The sequence below is a fragment of the Dioscorea cayenensis genome, chromosome 19, assembly GCF_009730915.1.
Source record: "Dioscorea cayenensis subsp. rotundata cultivar TDr96_F1 chromosome 19, TDr96_F1_v2_PseudoChromosome.rev07_lg8_w22 25.fasta, whole genome shotgun sequence".
Taxonomy (NCBI): Eukaryota; Viridiplantae; Streptophyta; class Magnoliopsida; order Dioscoreales; family Dioscoreaceae; genus Dioscorea; species Dioscorea cayenensis.
In genome coordinates, this window is record NC_052489.1 from 9010234 (window position 1) to 9034804 (window position 24571).

A 24571-nucleotide genomic window follows, 5' to 3' on the forward strand; every position below is an offset into this window, starting at 1 on the left:
AAAATCTAAAACCTATCAAATGAAATAAACTCATAATTCTCCTCTCATGGAAAAAGATTGTATTCTAATCAATCACACATCACATTACATCAATTATATCATGCAAAACCTCATCCTTGAGACATGGTTAAGTTTGTTAAAACACCATGGTCAAAGGTCCCAAGAGTATACTTAGGTGCAAACATTATAAGAGAAATAAAAAGAATTCCTGCAAACTACAAATTGGAATCAAACCCTAGAAACTCAATGGCTAATTCTGAGGTTTCAACATGATCACAAAATAGGAACCAATTCTAGGGGTTCATAAAAAAATAAACCTCACAGAGCTAACAAGCATCAATAACAAGAATTAAAATTCTGCACAAAGCTCCAAGATCCTACATTGACAGTGGAATAAAAACCACTCTCAATGAGAAGATCATCTTGTCCTTACCATTGGCACCACTATGTAGAAAAGGAGAGGAAGGTTGTGAGTTTCTTTTTTAAAGGTGAATGTTGTTCAAGGGTTGCATGATAGGATTAGCTCACAGAGATTTGAAAAAATCACTAAGGATAAGAGCAAAGGCTTTTAAAATTTTAAATTCAAAAGTAACTAAAAACTTTAAATTAATACTACTAATAAATGCAATAATATTATTACTAAGTATAAAGGGGTGGGGTCTACAATCTTTATTGGAATTTCTTGATCCGTGCTTATTATTATTTGATTCCTCACTTACAAGGTCTTTTGGTGGATGATGATGTCACCATAAAATTGTGCAAAACTTATCAAAATAATTCCATCTTGTTTTTCTTTTTCTCTATCATATGCACGGACAAGACACCATTATATATATATATTGACAAAAGCGACAAGCACCACCCTACAAAGGGATGCCAAAAAGACAGGTAAGTACATTGACTTAACGACCACCCTAAGGATTTATTAACTCAGTCAGATGTCACATTGGGGATTAGAGTTTTACCATGTGCACGGCCAGAAGATCTTTGAAGAACCAAATCGAGTTAATAAATCCCCCTATAATACAACCCTGAAGGGGAGGAAAATGACATCCTCACATAAGAGGACCCATAAATAGTAAATGGACAATGTTGCTATAGTATTTAATAGTGTGTGCATAAAGCTGTAACAATATTTTGGACCCTTGGTCTGTCCATTCATCATTCTCATAATGTTTCACTACATCAAATACTATTTATATATTGTACATCTAGGTCTAATGATGTTCGTTAGTACGGCCCAAGTGTGGGCTCCAAGATTGCAGGATAAGGAGCTTTTTCTAGGAGATTAGTAAGCCACCTAACTGGCGCACCTCCGTACCTATCTATCCTTTTAACAATCCCTTATATGGAGGGTGGTTGTCACCTATTCATCAAAAAAAAAGGAAACCTTATGTGTTCTATGCATATATTTTTAGCAAATGAGCATGTTAATTGATGGAATGATTATACCTAACCAAAAAAGTTTTACCTTGTAAAAACCTTTCTACACTTTTTACCCAATTCCTGTTTCATTCACAGTTTATTAAAAGCCTTCCATCTACTTTTAAGTGAACTAAATTTATTCATCATTTGGTTGGATGTGTAGTCTTTCAGTGTTTTTGTTCAATTACTTTTTGGTGAATTTCCATTCATTCCTAGAGAAGGAAGTTGTTTGTCAATTTCCTTTCTTGACATCTTCCCTTGTTAAACAAATGAATAAATATTCGATGCTATTAGGTCAATCATCCCTTGTTTAATCATCTCAAGCACCTTATCCTCATCAACATCAAACTTATCGTTTGCCCATCCATCCCACAAAATAACTAAAATCTAGAAGATCATTATCATGATATTTTAAAATTTTCTACAAAAATAAATTATATATATATATATATTTGACAAATGCGATATGCAGCATAATTAGGGGTGTGAGCAACATGGCAAGATTTTGATCGTCGTGCGCCTTGTCCTCGCCCTCACCCAACATAGGGTCCAGGCTGTAAACCCACACTTACATCCAGAGACCCATTGCCACCACTCTACCTAGAGGAGCTTAAACTCGGACCCCTAAATCCTTACATCAATGTTTTCCGGAGTGAGGTCAATGATACTAGGCTATGAACTCTTCAATTCTTTTATATTAATGTCTTATTATTAAAAAAAAAGTTAGAAAAATGATATATATATATATATATATAGAAAAGCAATCTTCTTGTTTTATTTTTGCCATGATGAGTGAATAGACAGCTAAAAAAGACGAGGATGTACACAAGCCTCGTGGAAAATTTCTCTTGGAATTATAAACCACTAACAAGATAAGGTGGACTTTGTGTTGGAGAGGAGTGATTTATAACGAAAATAAAATTTGAATTAGAGATGTTGAGATTAAGAGATAAATTGGAGAGTGGATCACATATCATTAAACCAAAAAAAATTGATATTTATCTATTTTTTAAAATTGAAAAACTTTTGATTTGTTAGGTGGATTATAAAAGATTTAATATATCTATATTAAATAAAAAATGTTATTGAAAAAATGTTCATTATATAAATTAATTATGAAATTATAAATATTTTGTATTAAAAATAAAAAATATTGTTTTAATAAAAGTAAATTCATAATAAATATGGTGTATTTAAAAATATTTTTCTTACATACAAAACATAAAGTGGCATGAAACACTTACACATGTTTGTATATATATATATGAACTATACAATGTGAGTGGTCCTCTTATAACCACTTTCTTTATTAAATAGAGAAAATGATTCATAAAGAGAAATGTGTGAAACGGATTACAAAGTTGGCTATGAAAGTTTTGAAAAAACAAAATTCCCACATTACCCTTTTTATCATAACTCACACATTTGGTGGCAATCATGCGTCCGACTTTATTTTCCTTGCTGCCTCTTTTTCCCAATTTCCTCTCATTTCTTCTTTTATGATTTCATCTCATACTCTTATCTTTGAAAGCTACTCGCTAGTTTTTATTTTGCTTTTGAGTTTGAATTATGATTCTCTACCCATACATTAAACTATTTGAGATGTGAATATTCTTTATTGTTATTTCAAGTTTTCTTAAACTTTAAGCAGTTGAAACTGTTTTACTCGATGAGTTGGATTTTTTATAGAAGTTTGTATTGATTTGCTAAATTATTAAGCATAATGCATGACAACGCCCATTGCATATGTCCCGCAAGTGCACGGGTTTGTCGAAGTAATAAAATCCCAGATGAGTGGGGTATCGTATCCATAGAGAATAGGGAATAAAAAAACTTAAATTGTTTTTTAACTAAGTGAAAGATGAATAGTGATATGTGTGACAAGATATGAAATAACAAAAGTAAAAGAACAAGAAAGAGAGCACAAGTAAAGGAGAAGGTAAGGCAATCGATATAAATGGGGTATCTGGATATTGCTCTGCCTAGGACAATCGTTTCAAGTGCAAGAACCCTCTATTATACTTCCTAACTGATGCAATAATGAGTCGTGGAGATCCTTAAATACATGGTCCCAAATCTAAGGTCAACCATGCCTAACTCTATACATGTCCCGAAGGAGAAATTGAATAACCTCTCAACCTCGCACTCGTATAGAATTGCAATGAGTTCTAGGGATTCCAAGTGATAAATCCTCTTCCTAGATGTAGACCTAACCCTTTGGTCCAGGTGGAAGGTCCCTAGCCACAATTAAGCCCTAGATGCTAAAATCACTTCAACGCTTCACTCCGTTGCACCCGCAACTAAGCCCCAGCGGAAGGTCATCCTTTAGCCCATTCACTCTACTATGACCGAAAAAAACTTGAGGAAATGGAGGTAGAATAAATCACACCGGAGGAGAAAGGGGACACTCCGCTACCTCTCGACTCACCCTCTCAACCCTCTCCAATCTAGCTTTGTCTAACTCTCATGGTGTGTTACTCACTCACAAGGATTACCAACAAGAACTATCAACCCTAGTGTCACTCTAAGGGAGTATTCATACAATCAAGCATTCAAGATTGGAACTCAAATAAAACATCAATTAATTGAAAGCATAATAAAGAGGTTTAATGAAACGAATACATCCTAGGGTTCACAAATACCCAAGTACCCACTAGGGGGTTTAGCTCTCCATGGAGCTAATTGCAATCAATGAAATCAAATGTAAAAGCAAAGAATCCATAGAAAACCCCCTCGATAGTCGTGGTGATGGTCTTGTGGAGAGTCCTATACTAGTCAAAGGGTCCCTTTGTCCGGCCTAGGATACACCTCACTGGATCGGTGCCGACAAAAGCTCTCCCACTAACCTTTTTCCAAACAGAGCACGATGTTGGAGCTGTAGAACCTCTCCTAATACCTAACCAATACCTCTCCAAACCCTAGCTGCAGCCTTCTCTCAAGTTGGGGAAAAGATGGAGAAAAAAATTCTCAAATCGGGGCTGAAATCGACTTTTAAAGTGCTGGAATCGGTAATCCACACACCCATGTGGGCGCCCCTGTGGATTTTTCGCACGGGCGTGTGGAATTTCCACACGCCCCGTGTGGATTCTCTGTTTTGCTCCTTCTTCGGCCGATTATGAATAGTAATTACTACAATGTTTTGCTACATTACCCTGCTACAGTGCCGGCCCGAAACACTCCCGAATCCATGTTTTCATCGAGGTAACATAAACGGGCACACGTTTACGTTATAGATCGCTTTGCTTCTTCAATAAACGGACACGTTGGTGGAGACCTTGCTATACATGCACAAGCCGGAATGCTTGAATGTGATTGCCCTTGTGCCCCTCCAAATCATTGTGCTAACTTGAATACAATGAGGTTGGCACACATTCTCGCATTTTAAACCCAACTTATGTCTTCGCATTTGAACCTTCTCAAGACTTCCTCCAAATGGTGCATTTACGATCCATATTGGCTTCTTTCTCTAATATTCGGCCTCACAACCCTATCTGTATGAAAGTAACATAAATACACATATATTAGCGTTAAAATCCGATAAAAGTAATGCTCATCATAAGGAAAGAACACTTTGCATTCTTATCACACAAGCACTTATCAATGCACTCAAGAGGAAGTTGTGCTGACAATATGAAGGCATAACAAATCAAACAAATGCTTGGAGCATTGTTAGGAACTTTATGAAATTAAACAACATAAAATAAAACAAGGAAAAGATATGCAATTTAAAAACTTGTATAAATGACAAATTTGAAAAATTACAATAACTTTGTAGAGGAAATACGTTCATACCAAATGATTAAACTAACTTTCCATGCATGTTAATTATAACTTTCATTGGACATAACAAGCATTGCAACCCTATTTTATAAGAGAAGTAATTACAAAAAAATCTTTGGAATTAAAAACTTTGGAAAAATAGTTTTTCAAGCTTTTTCCAATATAATTTTTTTTATAATTATCAAAATGACCTCATATAAAATTTATTAATCAATATGGGTTTGAAAACATTACATCAAGGCATATCATCACCTAAGATATGAGTTGGCCTTATAAAAACATTGCGATATTGAATTGTTTTCATTCACACCCTTCCCTTTTAAAAAACTACAAAAATAAGACATTTTTAGATTTTTAAGTGGGTTTTAAGTTATTATTGTTTTAAAAATTTATATATTTTTCAACCACATTTATTTTAGAAAAATATGTTGTTGTTGTTATTATTATTATTATTATTATTCATTTTTTTAATATTGGATAGAGAATAGATTTATTTATTGTAGATTTCAAAGACATAAATTTATTTTGTACATATATTATTTTAAATTTTTGGTTTTAATTAAAAATGATGGCAAACTACAAATAATTTCTATTAATTCGTAGTTGAATGCAATTGTTATTTAAACTACAAATAAGTTGTTCAACCAAAATAACAACAACAATAACAACAACAACAAAAACAACAACAACAACAACAACAATAATAATTTTTCAAAATAATTTCCATTTAAAAAATAATAACTTAAAAATATTTAAAATTTTTCACTTTTGTAATTGTTTAAGAAATAATTATTTTAATAATAATAACAATTTTTAAAATGTCTTAAAAAACCAAGAAGATGTAATACTAACAACAACAATAATAATATATCTTTTAAAATAAATATGGTTAAAAAATTATAACTTTTAAAAAAATTAATAATAACTTAAAAAAGGTTTAAAGACAAAAAATATTTCATTTTTTGTGATTTTTTAAAAGAGAAGGGTGTTAATGAAAAAAGCCAATAATTAAATATTTCTAAAAGGCCAACTCATCACTTAGTGATGACATGGCTTGATTCGATGTTTTTAAACTCATGTTAATGAATAAATTTCATATGGGATGTTTTGATAATTATAAAAAAGAAAAAGAAAGGTTATATTGAAAAAAAAAACCCTAGTTTTTCACTACAAAGCACCAAACACCCCCTAAGTTACAAGAGATAACATGCAAGTGCGAGAAAAAAACATAATCAAAAACCAAAAATCATTTATTTCAAGAATGATACCAAGAAGGCTCTATGAAATTATACTTTTAATTTTAAAATTTTAACTTTTATTAATAATAATTTGCTCAAAACTTGATTAATATCACATAAATCTCTCCAAAACAAATTCAACCTCTACACCCCACTTAACTCAATTTTTCTTTTAACTTTAGCCAAACACCACCCAAATAAAAGAAAGAAATCAAATAAAGTTTAGAAGTATTCATTGACAACTTTTCTAATATTGAAGGGGAGCTCATTTACAGCTTAAAATGAACCAGAGTTCTACTCAACTTTCATTGATTGCCAATACAATTGTTTGTCATAATTAAGTTTTTGAGTGTTATTCCATTAGTAACCCTTTTCATATTACATTATTATATTCTAATAAGCTTTCATTGATTGCTCATTTACCTTGCTCATAATCAGCTAGTTGTCCATAACCAGTCATATATGACCATCCGAGCCAAATAAAAGATTTTCTATTCAAAGAGCAAGAAGCTAAGAAAAAGGAAAGGAAATTAAAAGAAAAATTAGATCTCCGGCAAAGTTCTCTAAGCCATCAGGGGCTATCCATGCCCTGGAAGTAGAAAGAAAGATGTGGATTAGATCTGTTGTGGTTTGCAAGCGCATCAGAAATTTGATTATCTTCACGATTGATAGTGACGATATCAGAATAAGGAGAGGCGTTCAACTTCAGTCTGAGTGAGTCGATGTTGGGCTTCAGACGCCAAGCCACACAATTGTCAAAGTGCTCAACATATGGACAATGCCAGGGCAATCACAAAAAATTCTATTAGGAAGCCAACTTCTAGAAAAGTAGTGATCCAAAGCAAAGTTGATAGTAGTAATCTCAACCGCGATAGGAGAGTCAGTCACAAAACCCAATGAGCCTGAAGGGTCCTTAATAGCATGCACCATGTTTTTGTGGTGTTTGATTTTGACAGAGGAATGGAAGAATTTAGAATTATGCACTTCCTCTGACATCCAAAGCATTTTCGCTCTCTGACCCCAGTAGATAGAATTTTGGCGAAGGAGAGCGAAATGCCGATTGTAAAGAGCTTGAAGCTAGATTTGTTGCCAAGAGCTATCAATAGAACCGGTCGCTCCCTCAATGTTTTGGATCTCCATTTCAATATTTTGATTTCTTTGTCAAGGTGGTGAACACCAGAAGCTCTCCATCTGAGAATATTATGTTTAGTTTGAGAGATAAAATGAGAAAAAGAATGCATGGGAGAAGCGAAGGACTGAGAGTTCCAAGCTTTAACAACGCTGTCATAACAACTAGCATAGTTAAACCAGAAATTTTCAAAATAAAAATTTCTTTTGTTAAAAGAACGGGGGGAAGAAAAAATAGTAAGAAAGATAGGAGAATAATCAGAGTTAGTACAAGGGAGGTGCAGATTTGAAAAGTTTTTAAAACATGAGATCCAGCTAGGATTGGTAAGGTAGCGATCCAACCTAGCCCATCGTATGGAAAGGCCAAAATGGCCATTGCACCAGGTGAAGCTAGGGCCAATATAGCCAAGATTGATAAGATTATTTTCAAGAATAAAACTAGAGAAAATGGAACCTTTGGAAAAATAGTTGTGAAAAGAACCACCTCTATGCTCTTCATAAGAAATAATAGCATTGAAATCTTCGGTCAGAAGCCAAGGAGTGTTCAGAGCTAACATATTAGAGAGAGTTTTCCATATAAGGTTTTGGAGAGAGAGCACCTGAGAGTTGTAGACCACTGAAAGGATCCAAGAGACGTTATCGGAAGAAATCACCATATGGAGGACAGAACAAGAGGTAGCGACTGGGGTGACGAGGCCAAAGTCTCATCTCCAAAGGATGATAATGCCTCCAGACAGACCAATCGACTGAATGGTAGCCAATCCCAAAATTTTTGAAGGGTACCACAGAAACATTGAATACAAGCGTTATCTGATTTAGTTTCAACAAGACAGAGAATGTTAGGCTTGAGCCTGCTCATGATATCGTGGATGCGATCCAGGGTTTTCCTATTAGAGAGACCTCTACAATTCCAAGTAAAGATTTTTAGATCCATGAAAAGTCAATAAAAGGAAGAAAGAAAAAGTTAGGATATAGGAGTGCTTCTCCAAGTAAAGATTTTTAGAGCTCTTTGAAGGACCCCTTCATGCCAGAGCTTCAAGTTTTATGTCTTTTTCATAGTGCCTAAGAGTTATATTGTCATCCGGATCTATTATAGCATCAAAGAACTTAGAGTCTGAAAGCAAAGGCGAAGAAGGAGAGTGTAAAAAGTTAGGGTTAGGGGACGGTGGAGTCTTTGAAGGGCCATCCTCATCAGTTTCCAACGGGTGGTCTACACTCATCTCAAGGCAAGGATTTTCCTCGGGATCTCTTTTAAGACAGAGAGAGGGGCCCACGTTAAGTCTATCAGAGCGAACAGGAAAAGCTGAAGGGTCTCGAGGCAAAGAAGAGATGTTGGGGAGAGCTAGAGGGGTGGTGTAAGGGTTTCCAAGGAGCGAAGGGTTTTTCAAATTGATGTGAGGTCCGCCTCGCAAAGAAGGACCACCACATGTCGCGTGCATGCGAGACAACTCTCCCTCGGGATCCAAAGGAGGACATGCATGCGAACACGCGTCAGTCGTCGGAGGAGCTTCAACCTGTGGAGGATTAGTGTTAGGAATAGCACCACCGTCTCAACGGCCACCACTACCACCATCGCGGACACCGGAGTGGGCACCACCACGACCACGACCTTAGGATTTGGAGCTTCTGTTTCGAGGAATTAACCAAGGACCCAAGTCGCTATCCTTTTCAGAAATGGATAGCGACTTGTTTCCCTCCAACCTCATCAATATGCATATCAGGAGAAACATTCACCTACCCTTGAACCACTGGTTCCAGGGGCATACGTTGCTCCGAGTGTAGACGATTGCTGGAGAAAGAGCAGTGGGCTTCACCATGACCGATTCCACTACAACTGTAATAAAAAACTGGCAACTTCTCATATAAAATGAGCACAAAGACAGAATGATTACCATAATTTACCCAGGTGCCCAGTTGAAGAGGTTGGGAAAGATCAACCTCCATACAAACTCAGGCAAATTTGGCCCTGGAACTATCAAGCGTGTGTTCGTCGACTTTTAGAACTCGGCCGAATTGGGAAGCAACCATCTTAAGGATGTCCCCACCCTAGAGCTCCATGGGAAGATGAAAGATTTGGATCCAGACAGCGGCCATCGAGAGCTTCTCGAAGGCCGGTTGGAATGATTCTTGCCAAGGGGAAAGTTATAGAATGCATCCGGCCACAGTCTAAGGACAACCCCAGAGGAGACGGTTCTGCATTTCCAATGATTCACGTCTGATGAAATAGTATCTGTTCGGGAGATCAGTGACCGAAAAGGTACCGAGTCCTCTCCAGTGTCTGCGAGAGCAAGTTTAGTTTGATCAATAGGAAGAGATTTACCAAGGAATTTCGCATATAATGAGGATTACATGGCATCTCAACATGGAGCCAAAGGTCTTGATCAATGGAGACAAAGGATTTGGAGGAGTTTTGATTTTGTCAAAGTGTTCACATTGAAGGTGGAGAGGAGTATCTATTGAGGGGAGTATGGAGTTGGAGTTGACAATGTTTGCCCAGGAGACCCAGAGCGGGTTCTAGGGGGAAGAGAAGAGGACGAAGGTGGCCCCGACGGGGCCATGGAGACGATGTTAAGGGAGTCGAAGGTTTTCTCAGCTTCAGCCTTTTTCATGCATAAGAATTAAGGAAAATAAAGAGTTGCTAACATAAAGAAATTTGCAGCTGTTACTCTTTCTTAGTTACTCTAAAGTTAAAAGGCCTAAATGCTGCCAAAACCACAGCTATCTTACAAGTAAGAAACCCCGCAGCACCGAGCAGAAGTTCCATTGGTGTTAATGATACAGATGCACCTGCAATCCCATATTTCACTACACTTAAACTTATTATCAATATCAATGCGAAAGAAAACAATGGCTTCTGCAATCTTTGAGGGGTTTGCCTGAAATTATAAAACGTAGCATCTGTAGTTGAATCTATTGGCAAGCCATCAACCAACCTTTGCAAGAGCAATAGATAAAGTAGGCCAGCCATTCCACCCACTAAGAAGGCATAACCTGCTTCTGAACTTATGGCAGTAGATGTGACCATGAAACCAGCAGTAATAAGAAGGGTGTCATAAATTAGCAAGGACAACTTGAGATCTTTGTATTCTTGCATGCTTTCCTCATTTGAATGGGTAACAGTTTCCAATCTAGAACATTGAGAGAAATTTAAACTTGATATTCTCAAAATGTTGTCACTGAAAAATTCAGCAGAAAGCACAGGCCTCATGTTAGCGACAGATACCCCTCCTTCTCCAAGTGGCATATTATCTACCTCAAATTTATACTGCATCCCGTTAACTCGTGCTTTCTTTACCTCATCAATGGATCTACCAAAGGATAGAGGTCCATTGATTACTGCAACGTGAAGACCATCCATCCTCCATGAACCTGATTTTGAAGTTAACAGAAAAACGGTTCTATCAGCTCTAGGGCAATGCAAATGTCATTTTATTTGGTTGATGCTAGGAAGATGAAAAGGAATCAAATAGATAGATATGCATCATACTAATCTAAAACCATTTGGTGGGCATGATCCATGACACCGAACAAAAAATTAAATAAATCATCATCAACATGGAAAAATGATTCTGTTGTGCATGACTGCATGATGAAAAATAGAACAGTAAAACCCGAATCAAAGTCTTACAGACGAGTACCTGATTCAACACCAATCCAAAGTGCTTCAAGTTTTCCTAGCTTTGGTCCAGCAAAGGTAACAATATCAACTGAACCTCTCTTAAAATTGATGGAATCAGAGGAATCTACTTTTTCTTCCCCAAGATTCACATATGAAGCGGCAGATATCCTCTGCAGTATTGAGTAACCTTTTTTATCTATCAAGCAGAACAGTATAGCAGCATTTAGATCTCTCAAACAAGAGCCGAAGTCTTTGCTTGTGTGCAGCTCCACCACATACAGTGCATCAGATTCACTAACCTCTACGGAAGAAAATTTTTTTTCAGAATCATGTCTACTGGTTGTGTTTGGTTTAGTGGCAGCCAGAAGACATAAAGGCTTTACGAAGTCCTTGAAATCTGAAGCAAAAGTTAAAATTTATGATAAATGAACCATGCTAGAATCAGACCACATGTATTTTAAACTTGTGATGGAAAATGAGAAATAATAGGGAGCATATATATATTTCTGTAAATTTGCTAAATTATATATAAAAATACCTCTCTAAAGTTTGCAATTGCATGTATACCAAAGGAAAACCTATATATTTGCGCATGCAAAATTCTAGTTAGGTATTTTATTTTATTTTATTTTAATTTTGGTTAGGTTTTAACACTTCACCATTACAGGAGAAGTAGAATACGCAGAAACCAATTAAAGTATTATCAGACCTTCGCATTTAAAATATCACATATTAATTTAATTTAAAAAACCACATAAAATTGTTGAAAGTATGATTTATTAATGATGACAAAAATAGCAGTGAACACTTGACAAAAAAACCACATTGCTTTTGCAGGGTACACATGAAAATACACATTTTAGAGGATCATTTTGATATTTAACCATACAAGGTTGTATGTGCATAAAAACTCCAAAAGTAATGCTTGAAAAAAATTAATGGTATATAAAATAATGTATAAAAACTCCAAGAGCTACGTCATAAGCTTCCCAAATAGTTTGGCACATAGTTGCCACTAAGCCTCCCACCGATCTTAAATCTAGTTCATACCCAATCGGAGTTCCTTTTTTTCTGGATCGATTGGGTACGAGATCTGAGCCGATAAAAGAGGCGTATTAAAATTAACCATAAATTTTATAAAAATTAATCTAACTGGTTTTTTAAAAAAAATAGTTATAGATAATGCTACATTCTATTAGGTTTTAAAGGTTGTTATAGATAAAATTTCTATTTATTTTTAAACTAGTATAAGTTTTTTAATTATTATCTAATATGAAATTTTATTGCATAAAATTATAATCTATATATACTTTAAAATTGTAATAAAATTAGTTCTTTAAAGTTTGCTCAAAGACTTTTATAACTTTATGTTTAAAGTTCTCTTCTTATTAAATGTTATGCTCATTCACTTTTAGATCTATTTAGTAATCTAAGAACATCTTTTTCTTTTGGATTAATATTAAAGTTGTATAATTTTGTATGTATTTTACATAACCGACTCTGATGTAATTTTCAATTGTATCTTAAATCAAATTAATCATACCGACTAAGCCTACCCCCACTGTATCGGATTCAATAAATGCATCGTTTCTTCTATCCGTACCCGTCTTGCAACTTGGATTGCATTGCATTTCTAGTAACTATGGTTTGGCATCCAAGCCATTCTTTCTCTCTCCTAAGCTCTCTCAATTAAAAAAGAAGAAAAAACCCTTACTTTTTATCATTGTATAGAGTTTATGTTTAGGGGTATAGGGTTTAGGGTCTATGGTTTAAGATTTAGAGTTTGAAGTTTGGATGGTTTTAGGGTTTTATAGGGTTAGTTTGATGGTTTTGGATTTAGGCTTTTATAGTGTTTTTCAGAGTATAAGGTTTATTAGGCTTTAGGGGTTATGAGAAAAAGAATAATGTGGATGCCAAAAGCTATTTGGGTTGGTATTGACTAGCATTAAGGTGGGTTAATCCCAATGTATTTAAAAATAACAAAATATAACGAAAAGATCACTAAATACCTCATAATCACATGTAATCTCATTTTACTTCTCTCTTTAATTCGTGTTCTTAAGAACCAACATCTTATAATCCTTGATCACCTAACGTGAAAGATATTCAAATATTACAGCTGAAAATGAGGCATGCTTTGACATGTTCACTCTAGATATGGGTAATCAGCCTATATAAAAAAAAAGTATATAAACTTAAATAAAGGGATGCATATCTTTATTGGAAGAAGCAAATCTCCAAAATGGTTAAGCTTATATTTTTATTGGAAAATTCGTTGTCCAAAATGGTTAAGCATATCTTTATTGGAAGAAGCCTATATGGGTAATCGCATCACTCTCTCTTCTGGAAAATTCGTTGTCCTAGAAAAATTACCCTTTTTTGTTGGCTTGCTAGGGAAGACAAAATTCTTATTCTCACAAATCTTTTCAAGAAAGGGTGCAATACTCTATATTCCTCAGATGCCTGTGTTCTTTGTCATAATGCCTCTGAAAGCCTGAATCACCTCTTTCTCAACTGTGATTACTCTAAGCGTATTTGGGCATTTTATTCTCAGGCTTTAGATTTAAATTCATCACCTCAATCAATTACTCTACTGTGGAACACTTGGCTACCAACCTTCACCCCTGAGCACCGTATCCTCTGGGACCTTATCTCCCCTGCAATCTTGTGGAACATTTGGATTGAACGAAATACGCGTATTTCTCACTTGAACGTGTTACCGCCTTATAACATTATGTTTAAAAGTGCTAATATGCTTCTCTCTTGGTTCTCAACAGCTGCTGATAGCCACCAGCAATCTCTCAATGAAGCTTCTCAGAAGATCAAGCACTCTCTCAACTTCCTCAGCGCTAGAGGCCCAAACCCTGCACGAGACTCTGACCCTGATGCTGCTCAGGAGTAGTTGCTCCTAATGTCTTTCTAAGAAGGCCTGAGATGCCAGACGGTGTCTTCCGCCTACTTAGATTTTTTCCTCGTCTTTTTACTTCCTTTTGCTGTATTCTGTTTCTCCTCACCCCCGGTGAGAGGAGTTTCCTACTTTGTACTGTTTTTTCCTATTCAATAAATCTGTGGTTTATCCACATTTATTTCAAAAAAAAAAATGCTTAAGCTGAATTGCTCATATTAGGTAGCTACAAAAGGACCCATATCAACCTCAGATAAAAGGGACAAAAACCAAAAACAATAAATTCTCTTTTAAGTGATGGCTTGACTTAGGTAATGAAAAGTCCTTTGCGCCTAACAAGCTTAGGAGACCCTGCTGCCTATTTTCCTCTTTGTTGACAAAAAATCTATTCGGCCAAATTAACAAGGGGAAAGTTTCCACCACAAACATCATTAATATCAACATCATCATCTTATCCGATTCATTGATCATGATTTGTCCCCATCCCAAAGTGGGATAGATTTTCAAATCAATAGTTTGGCTATGTAAACACTAAAAAAGCAGTGCCCAAGTGGGTAATAGCGTTAAGCGAGTTTGATATTCCGTCCGGACTTTGGACTATCATTAAAGCACAAGCCCTAGCTAACTTCTTGGTGGAACTTATGTTACTAGAAGACACTGTAGCATAACTCATGAAGGCAGAGAAAGCGCTAGTATCATAGTTCATATTGACAGGTGAGCGAGGAAAGATTGCATGCTACTGCCATAAGGTTCAAGTTTAAAGCTATCAACAACAAAACAGAATATAAGCACTCCCCATAAGGTCGCGTGGAGCCTAGATTATGTTTGATGATTCAAAGCGTATGCTTACACCAACTCTCAATTTCTTGTTGGGCAAAGAATACAAAACTAGAGATAAGGGTATAGCTAAGTACAAGACTGTAGTTTGGAAATTGACTCAAAGTTCTGGGAGTTTGAGATCATCAAGATCCCCCACAAAGATAAGAAAGAAGCCGATTGTTTCTCGAAACTCACCTTGTTCTAGTGCTGCAACCTCAAGAAGACCATCCATCTTAGGTTTTCCTCCCACAGGAGTATCAATTGGGCAACTAGAGGAACAAGTCATGGAAATCTGGAAGGAATGTGTTAGACAGATCCCATCACAGCAGGAGATCAGGTTGGTTCATTATTATCAATTGACAACTCTATAAGAGACCCCTTTAAGGTAGATTACTTGCTTTAAGAGGTTCACAAAGGCATATGTGGCAACCACCACAGCAGGAGATCGCTCCCCACAAGGTCCAAAGGTAAAGTTTCTACTAGCCTACTCTCATAGAAGACGTAGTCACTATTGTGGAGGTGCCACACCTAGTAATAGTCTAATACTATGCCTTAAGCATTGACCAGGGACATAATTTACAACAACAGTAACTCTTCAGCCTTCACCATATGCAGAATGGACATTCTCGGACCATTTCCTGTGTCTATAACAAATGAAATGTCCCATATTGGTTATCAAGTACATTAAGTGGGGGGAAATGGAGCCCTTGGTGGAGATAAACCGAGCAAGCAATGCTAGGAAATCTATCATTTACAGGTTTGGCATCCTCACAGCTTTCATCATTGGTAATCAAGCATAGCCTGGGTTTGCAGAGCTTAAATGTTATATTTTAATATTGGAAATAAATATTGTGAATATTTGTAAGATTCCTTAACCTATTTTGAGGATTTTGTGGAGCTTCCTATTTTGAGGAATTTTTCTTTTTTTACTTACATGTTCATAAACTTAGAGGGTTATACTAAAAATAAAACTCAGGGATCTTGCTATTTTGGGTAATTTAAAATATTAGGGTTTGTTTGGCTGGAAAATAAAAAAATATGGCATAATTTTATTATGTAGGAAGTGTAAGTGATTATTATAGAAATTATTGTATATTTTATTCCTACAGAATTAGTGTTTGGTTAACACAATAAAAACAATTACGGAGATCGGCCGGTCAGCAACTACACCGCTGGTGGACCGGTGGCCGATCATCGGAGGCCGTCGGAAGTTGGCCGGACTACCAGTGGACCACCGTCATGTCACCGGAGGCCAGCGTCCGATGACCGGACCACCTGTGGATCGCCCGCGTGTCACCGGAAGCTGATGGACGATTGGTCGGACCACCGGTTGATTGCCGGCATGTTACCGGAGGGCGGTGGACCGGTGATCGGACCGCTGGTGGACCGGTGACCGGTCGCTGGAGGTTGGTCGGAATGGTGGCTGGTCGCCGGAGGTCGGCTGGACAGCCGGTTGGACCGGTGGCCGGTGGCTGGTGGCCGAAGGCCGGCCGAGTCACTAATGGACCAGTGGCTGAATCAAAAAAGAGAGAAACTTTTTACAATGAAAAAATATTCCACTAAGAGTGGATTTTTTTTTTATGCCATAATACCTATATTATGCCATAATTTTATACTCTGAAATAAGCACCCAAACATCCAATATGGCATAATTCTCAGTAAATATTAAATTATGCCATATTGTACGGATTATGCCATAATTCCGGCCTATCCAAACAGGCCCTTATTGTGGTTTTATATTGGACAATCTGGTAAAAGTACCAATAAATTACTGTTTTATGAAAAACAAAGAATAAATAGTTATTTTCATAAGCTTGGCTAGAGGTGGTAATAAGGCGGGGAATCCCCGATCCCCGCGGAGACCTAACCCGACGGGGACGTGGATTCCCCGAGTCCCTCCCCCAAGGGGGCGGGGATGGGGGGGGGGGTCAATCCATCCCTGTTTCCTAAACGGGGACGGGGGCGGAGAATGCCCTCCCCGTCCCGTGGCGATTCCGACCGATTATATATATATATATATATATATATATATATATATATATATATATTTCAACATTAAAAATTCCAAAGGCCTAAATAATGATATAAAAGACTCTATATTTAATTTAATGAGACTAATCACATAAACTATTTATTTTAAACTAATAACAATTAAAGTTAGATATGAGAGGTTTTATATAAATTCAAAGGCCTAAGTACACTTGATACGTCATTGTATTTGATTGTAATAGTATACTACATACTTGTATGAATTCCAAATTTTATGTTTTGCTTTATATTGACAACTATTTGGAGAATTTTTTTTAAGTTTTTAAATGTTAATTTGACAAGTTTGTTGAGCTCAATGTTGAGTATTTTTTATGTTATTATATTTTTATGTAAATATTTATTCAGAGTAGTTTTCATGATCCAAAATGTAATAATATGTTTGCAAATAGAAAATCTCCGTGGGATACCCGTGGAGAGAGGATCCCCGTGGGGATGGGGATGAGGGAGCAAATTCCCCCCGTCGGATAATCGGGGATGGGGAATCCCCGTCCCCCGCCAATGATGGGGAGGGAGATGGGGAGGGGCCTCCCCGTCCCCTTCCCGCCCCGTTACCACCCCTAAGCTTGGCGGCTTTTATGAAAAATTCAAAATATACTAGTTTTTTCCTACTGTATGTAATTTTATAATATTAGGGATTTGTATCCAAAATGCCAACAAATTATGATTTTTATTACTTACCCTAAGTTCTTATCATGTCATATACAAAATTGGTATTTATTATTTTCTCATACGGCGAGAAGCTCAGGGATATATATTTAAACATCAAAAGGTATTGAGAGTTTTGTTTAACACGAGGCACTGAAAGAGAAAAAAAAATCACCCACACTACTTTGAATAATTGAACATCCTTTCACTAGGAGCAAAATGTCTTACAGCCAAATTAGCTGTGGGTTGTTTTTTAGCATTTTAAGTCTAGATGCAAGTCAACTTACACGTAAGCAGCTTATTTCGAGTGTTTGGTAACATTCAAGTCACTACTTATATGTAAGTTGACTTGAAGTACCCATATATCACAGGCCCATGATGACGAATGAAAATAAAGCAGATGCTGAGAATTCACATATCATGTAGAAAATTGAACTATATGTGAGCATACCTTGATATACAGACTTTTTGGAGTTTGCATGGTTGCGCATACAAACAATGTTTCTGGAAACATTCATTGAGATTGATGGAAGTTTAAGAAACTCTTCCTGCGTGTTCTTATCCAAGTGCCATCTCATGGACAAATTGGCATAAATAGGAAGCAGGGGTGGATTTGGATAGTGTAAAAGCACCATCTTCATTTCTGTGATAAAGAAAGTTATTTTTTCTTTTTTTAAAATAATGAACCAACTTTAAAATAAACCAACAACCCTCACTATATCACATACAAGATATATGATAGATCTAAACTCAATATTGCACATAGAAATAAGATTCAATAAGTAAAACCAGGGCTCATACCAAGAATGATCTACGATACTTCAAAAAGATACCTATGAATAGATTCTAATGTCACAGAATACATGAAGATTAGCAATATATGTATAAGATGCAACTAATGTTCTGGGGGAAAAAAAAAGAGGACAAATTTGTGTAACAATGAGGTAATGAAATTCAGACCAATAAATTTAGTTGGCCAAATAAAGAATGAATTGCAAGAAAACTAGTTGTAAGTGAACTTTCCAAATTTTATTTATAATGAAAAAATAACTTATAACAATCCAATGGTTAAGGAATCCCAGTCAAGGAATTGGTAGATTCTTACTGTTCATGAGCACAGGTTCTCAAAGTCTCTGAAATCAACACTTAATGGTAGGGAAAGAATTCCTTGAGCTAGCTAGGCAGCGGCATGAGTTTAGATTTAAACAGGTTCTAGGAATTTCAAAGTTTTTATTATAAAACAAAGGGACTAGTACACAAAAAGAGCATGGTTTAAAGCATGATAATGACTTGGGTTTCAAAATTAGAAGAACCCTGGGAAAACCAGAGACCGAACCTTAAGCCAATCACAAGTTGGGATGATTATAATGACCCATATTGTTGTAGAAATCCCTCATACATAAAAACCACAAGTCAGTGGAGAAACAAAACTTAGTAAAATGTTATAGATGGTCTTGAGTTTGCATTATGAAGTGTGATCCCAATGTCCTATAACAAAGCAAGTATTTCAAAAATATGCAAATACCTTAATTAAATAATAATCCCAAGTTATTAGTAGAAGATGCCCAATAAATGCCCTACAATGGTTAGGTCAATCTTTTCTAGATGCACCAAAGGGTTTCTACAAAACAACTGCATACCTTAAAAATTGTTCAAAATAAATGTGTGCAACTTGCGCAACTTAGGCAGTGAACTAGTCATGGAGATAAATTAAGTACCCATTTGGGATAATGAATAAAAGTAGTAATCGCCATGTATGAAGTCTATTCACTCTGAAGATGTTGGGGGACTTAAGGCTTCACTTAAGACCCCTTTCGGAAGCACTAACACGCCCGTAGATGTCCCAATAACCTGTCAAGCTAAGTCTCCAAAACACATGCAAAGATAGGGCTATAATAGAGAAAGAAAGAAAAAACACACATAAACCACGACACAGTAATTACGTGGAGTTCGGCACTCTTGCCTACGTCTCCACGGGGGTCGGGAATTGAAATCCACTATGAAGAATATCTCCGATGGCTTGAACAACTCTCAAGCTCGTCTCAAGAAGAAAACAATAAGAAAATCCTGACTTATATATATCTCATCCCCAACTCAATGAGAGATAATCTTATTAGCATATATTATATGCTAATATATTCTTATATACTAACATAATAATATATGCTAATATATTTATATAACATAAGTCAACATGTGACTAACATGCACATGCCCACAAAACCACTCATAGTTATTTCTTATCATTGTTTCTCTTCACAGAAGAAGTTTTCGTAAATCATACTAAAAAATAACACACAAACACCCACAATAGAAGATTACTTTAAGGACAAAATGATTTCAAATCATGGGCCTATCAATAAGAATATAAATCAAGCTATAATCAAGTAGTAATTTGAAAGGAATATTGGAAAATGCACACATAAAGCTTAGCAAATTATCAGCAAGATTTAGCATTGTGATCATCAATTAGTGAGCAAAAACATCCATTAGTCAGAATTTTGCAAGCAAAAAAATGAAATCATCTATTGTAGTATCCAATACTGAATAAAGCTAGTCACACCCCTTAAATTCAAAAACATGATGCAGACACACAAGGTTGACAATCTGAACTTCCCAGAACAAAACTGATATACAACTAAAATTTCTGAACAATCATTTCTCAAAATTTTCAAGCAAATTTAAGGGTAAATTTTTTTAATTTTTATTTTTTTTACTAGGCCCACTAAAGAGATCAAGAATTGAGCAAATAGAAATATTCTGATGAAGTGTTTGACCATCTAAGTGTCAAAGACTCTTAAGACTCATGCTCTGACTACCTAAGGCTATAAGGAAACCTAACTCTTAATTCTTAGCCGCTAGCATCGCTCTCAACCTATAACCAATAGCTTTCAAATTTTTTTTTTTTAAATATGTTGAGAAGATAATCTTTGCAGGTCATACATTAAACTCATAACGTAAAACATAAATATTAGAAATTTGTTAGTTAAATTTTTTCTGATATAGTTCTACTATATGCTTCACATATTTAAAAACAATATAGCCCTTTTTAAAATATTATTTAATTTTTCTAAATTAAAAAATAAAATGACTAACTGACCAAGTCAATTTTTTAGCATTAGCTAAGTCAGTCAAATGCCAGAGACCTTGGTATAATAAGCAACAAGGAGCTTTTTAAGAATGAAGCATCTATTCAAATGTCATTTATAGAGACCACTTTTTCCAATTGTTGCACCAACAATCATGGGCCTCCATTACACTATAGCAATCAGTCTTTGAATATTCACTTTTTAATACACAGTCAATGAGCTCTGCTCCCTTCATTTTTGATGCAACAACCATATAATTAGTCACCTGATCTTGCGAATGCGTGCCGTGGTCTTCTCTCACTAATTCTTCAAGATCTCTTAAGGAAAAGTTTCTGTAGATTAAAGAGTGTGCATATAATGCGATTGCTTATATTCAAGCAACATTCATGCTGAAGATCTTATGATTTTGCTCGCTAATAAGAAATGAAAAACACGCATATTTTCCTCAAAGTACGCCTATAAGCTATGTCTATAAACATTTCTTGCACACTGTTGCATTTGCTCATGTGTGATGCTAAAAGTTTTGCGAAAACATCTTATGAACATGTAATCACAAGAGGCATATAAGGGTTCAGGTTCAAATAAGGAAGACAAACTCTTGGGTAAAAATAACTAATAACTAACAAAACACAAATTGGTGTAGGAATGTTATTATTTTCCTTTTTTTTTATTTATATTCCGGACCTATGAAAGTAGAAGCAACTCCTAGTTAGTCTAGGCACTTAAATAGAAGGAACTATGAGTATTCTCACAGGGCAAACATGTCCATTAGAGGATATTTAAGTTCAAAACAATACGAAACTTAAGATCATGAAATAAGCATGTCAAGCCACTTGGTTTTGTTCAATTTAAGATGATTCACTTTTCTTAGCGTAAATATCTAAATTTGTTGAAACAGTATCTTCTACCAAACAAGGAACACTAAAAGAGATTTAGTTATATGAATATTACCTACATTTATGTTCTGTTGAAGATTTATCTTAAATATGAAACATTAAGACTTTGGTTCTCTAAAAACAATATCCTTTATTTCGATCAATAGGCAAAAACTAAATAAAATTTTTGGTGCACAATACAAGGCATTGAAAATTAGAAAAGATAGACTACTTCATTTGGTTACATGACTATAGGTTGATTACATCCTCTCGCTCTTAAAATAAATTCATCTTCTCAATTTGCGTATGCCTTGTGACAAACAAAAATAATCAAGTTCATCCTCAAGGCTAAGGAGAATTGCAGTAGCCAATAAAGATCCCTCGAACACAAATATCTCTCTTTCCTGTAACTGATAAGTTCCTCAGTACTCTAGCACTGTAGTCAATCCTAAGAAAACCGCAATATTAAACATTTTTTTACTCTATGAACAGCACCGAAATAGCTAAACAACTACAGTAATGAAGTACCAAGGAAGTAACACAGCGTCTGAACGAAGTATCACAACTTCAACTGATCAATAGACAAGTCCATTGCCAAAATTTATGTCTAAATATGGAATTGCAGGATCACAATGCACTTCTGAATTTTAACATTGAAAATTCACCAAACTTGATGCAATGTCCAGTGATGATCATCAGTTCAAAAGTTCCATCATTGGTGTGATATGTTTAAACCATACATAGAAACTTCAAAAGGACCAAACCGACTTTCAGATAAAAATAGATGGCCACCAATTAAATAAAACGATTGGAAAACTCAAAAAATAAAAAAATTTAAAAAAAATAATACTGACAACAAAGACGAAATTGAACTTTTCAAGGTTTTAGTCCAAGAACCGAAGAACTTTTTCAGATAGTTTCGCGTAAGAATTTCAAAGGAAAGACAGCATCAGACGAAATAGTCTCAGAATGAAGTAGCACGAGCAAAATCGGAGTAATCCAAATTTAAACAAAGCGTTTTCTAACAATAATGATCGGAAAAAAATGAAAAATCCTGGACTGACCTCTGAGGCTTCTTCCCTCACGTTCAGCAATGCGTGTAGCGTTTGTTTCCAGCTTCGGTCGGGATGGAGACAGAGAAGAAACGTCTGGGTGCAAAATTACGAACATTGGCTTCCTGTTGTGTGGTGTATAGACCTATGCAAAACTGGGATCACAAATTTGATAGAGCGTGAGCACGACAGCTTAGTTGTTTTAGGCCTTGTTTGGGAGGAGGTTTTTGAAAATTTTGCAAGGTAGAATTGTTGATCAATCTATACTTAGATCCAAGGTTAAATGATTGGTAGAATATAAGAAAGTTAAATTGGTGGTTAAAAAACTTCCATTTAATTCCATTGCCTTCATTTGACAAAAATATCCTTAATCTTTTCAAAGAATTGTATTCATGTCCTTTTATAGTCAAGCAGCCCTAGGAGTCCTAAACTCTCAGCCACTTCATTTAATCTTTGATTTAAGGTTCTCTCTATTTGGTTGTCTATTTTCACCAAGTTTGTCTGATTTGCTTGTGTCATAAGATGGGTATCTTGCACAGTATCAATAATCAAAAGTCAAAACCAACAATGGAGATAACAATGAACAAGACAAGGAAAATAGGATGAAGCATTTGTCATTGTAACAAAAATAAAAAATATTTGTGCATAAGAAAAGAAATGATGAAGAAGAAAATGAAGATGAAGATGGAGATGAAAAAGACGAAAATAGAGGAGGATGTAGAAAGGAAATTTTATCATTATAAAATTTTGAAAATCATGATATGATGTTTGTAGCGAGTGTAGTGGCAAGTATGGAAAAAAAAAAGTTGGTCCTTGCAAGTCACTTGGAAATTTCCAAGTACCTCTTGGTCATTGTCCATTAGATTATTTTCCACATATTTAATATAGGACAATTGTTAGAAGTTAACATATTTAAAATTAAAGAGTCTCTTTTAACGGCGGGCAAAAAATAAATGAATGTATACACACATATTTTATTTATGTAATATATTTTCTAAATAAATTTCATAAATGAAGCGGATGGCAAGTTGGCTTTTGGATCATTATTCATATCATTCTCTTTTCCATAAACGTTAAATTCAAACTATATGAATTCTAACTATAAAAGATTATAAAACCCTAAATATAAAAACCCTATAATTTTAAACTGAAATATTAAGTTATATACCAAAAATTCTAAAATCATAAATCCTAAATACTAAATATCAAACCTTGAATAACACTAAATATTAAATCTTAAACCTTAAACTTTAAATCCCAAACCCTAAATGATTAACCGCAAACCGGGTTTATAGATTCCAGTTTGTTATTAATAGTTTAGCTTTAAATTGATGATTTAGATGATGAAGAAAAACTAAGCTTTTTTTCTTTTAAAAAGAATGAGTAGGAAAAAGGAAAAATGGCATGGATGCCACCTTAGCATCTATGTCATTTGGGAAAACTATCCGGAAAACTTATTATGTGAAAATATTATTACTTATATATATATCTATATATATATTATATTTATACATATTCATATATGTATAAATTGCATGATTTATGTAAAATTTTTGTTAACATTCTTAATGTTTCTTTCCAACTAATTTCAATATTATTTTATATTGAAATTAATTGTATCTATATATTATCAAATTCATATTAATATTAATATTAAAAATCAACTTAAATATATAAATATTAAAGAGTGTAAAAATATTTATTTTTTTAAAAAAATTATAAAATGATTTATTATGATCATTATGAATAATTAACTTTTTAATTCAAGCACTATCATATTTTTTTTGATTGATCTCCCTATCTTTGGGGAGACAACCATCAGTGACCATCTTTCCTTTTTACTTATCTGGGTGTTTTGATTTCCCATAAGAGACTAGTTTTATCTCATTTCAATGCCATGGTTGATAAAGTCAATAAGGCGGCCTCTAATTGGAATAAAGCTAAGAT

General features: G+C 35.0%; 1 protein-coding gene across 4 annotated transcripts; it reads right to left on the reverse strand.

Annotated features, from left to right (window-relative positions):
• Positions 1-10215: 10215 nt before the first annotated feature.
• On the reverse strand, positions 10216-22800 carry LOC120283434. 4 transcript variants are annotated; one of them, XM_039290119.1, is made up of 4 exons: positions 22637-22800; positions 18060-18251; positions 11210-11491; positions 10216-10940 (listed from the first exon to the last, which is right to left on the reverse strand). In XM_039290119.1, exons 1-4 carry the CDS (start codon positions 22740-22742, stop codon positions 10234-10236), a joined length of 1287 nt encoding a protein of 428 aa, XP_039146053.1. In that variant the 5' UTR covers positions 22743-22800; the 3' UTR covers positions 10216-10233. The 4 variants fall into 4 exon arrangements, with proteins under 4 accessions (XP_039146053.1, XP_039146052.1, XP_039146054.1 ...); XM_039290118.1 differs by having other exon boundaries at positions 11210-11587; positions 22637-22798; XM_039290120.1 differs by lacking the exon at positions 22637-22800 and adding an exon at positions 19327-19739 and having other exon boundaries at positions 11210-11587.
• Positions 22801-24571: the final 1771 nt, after the last annotated feature.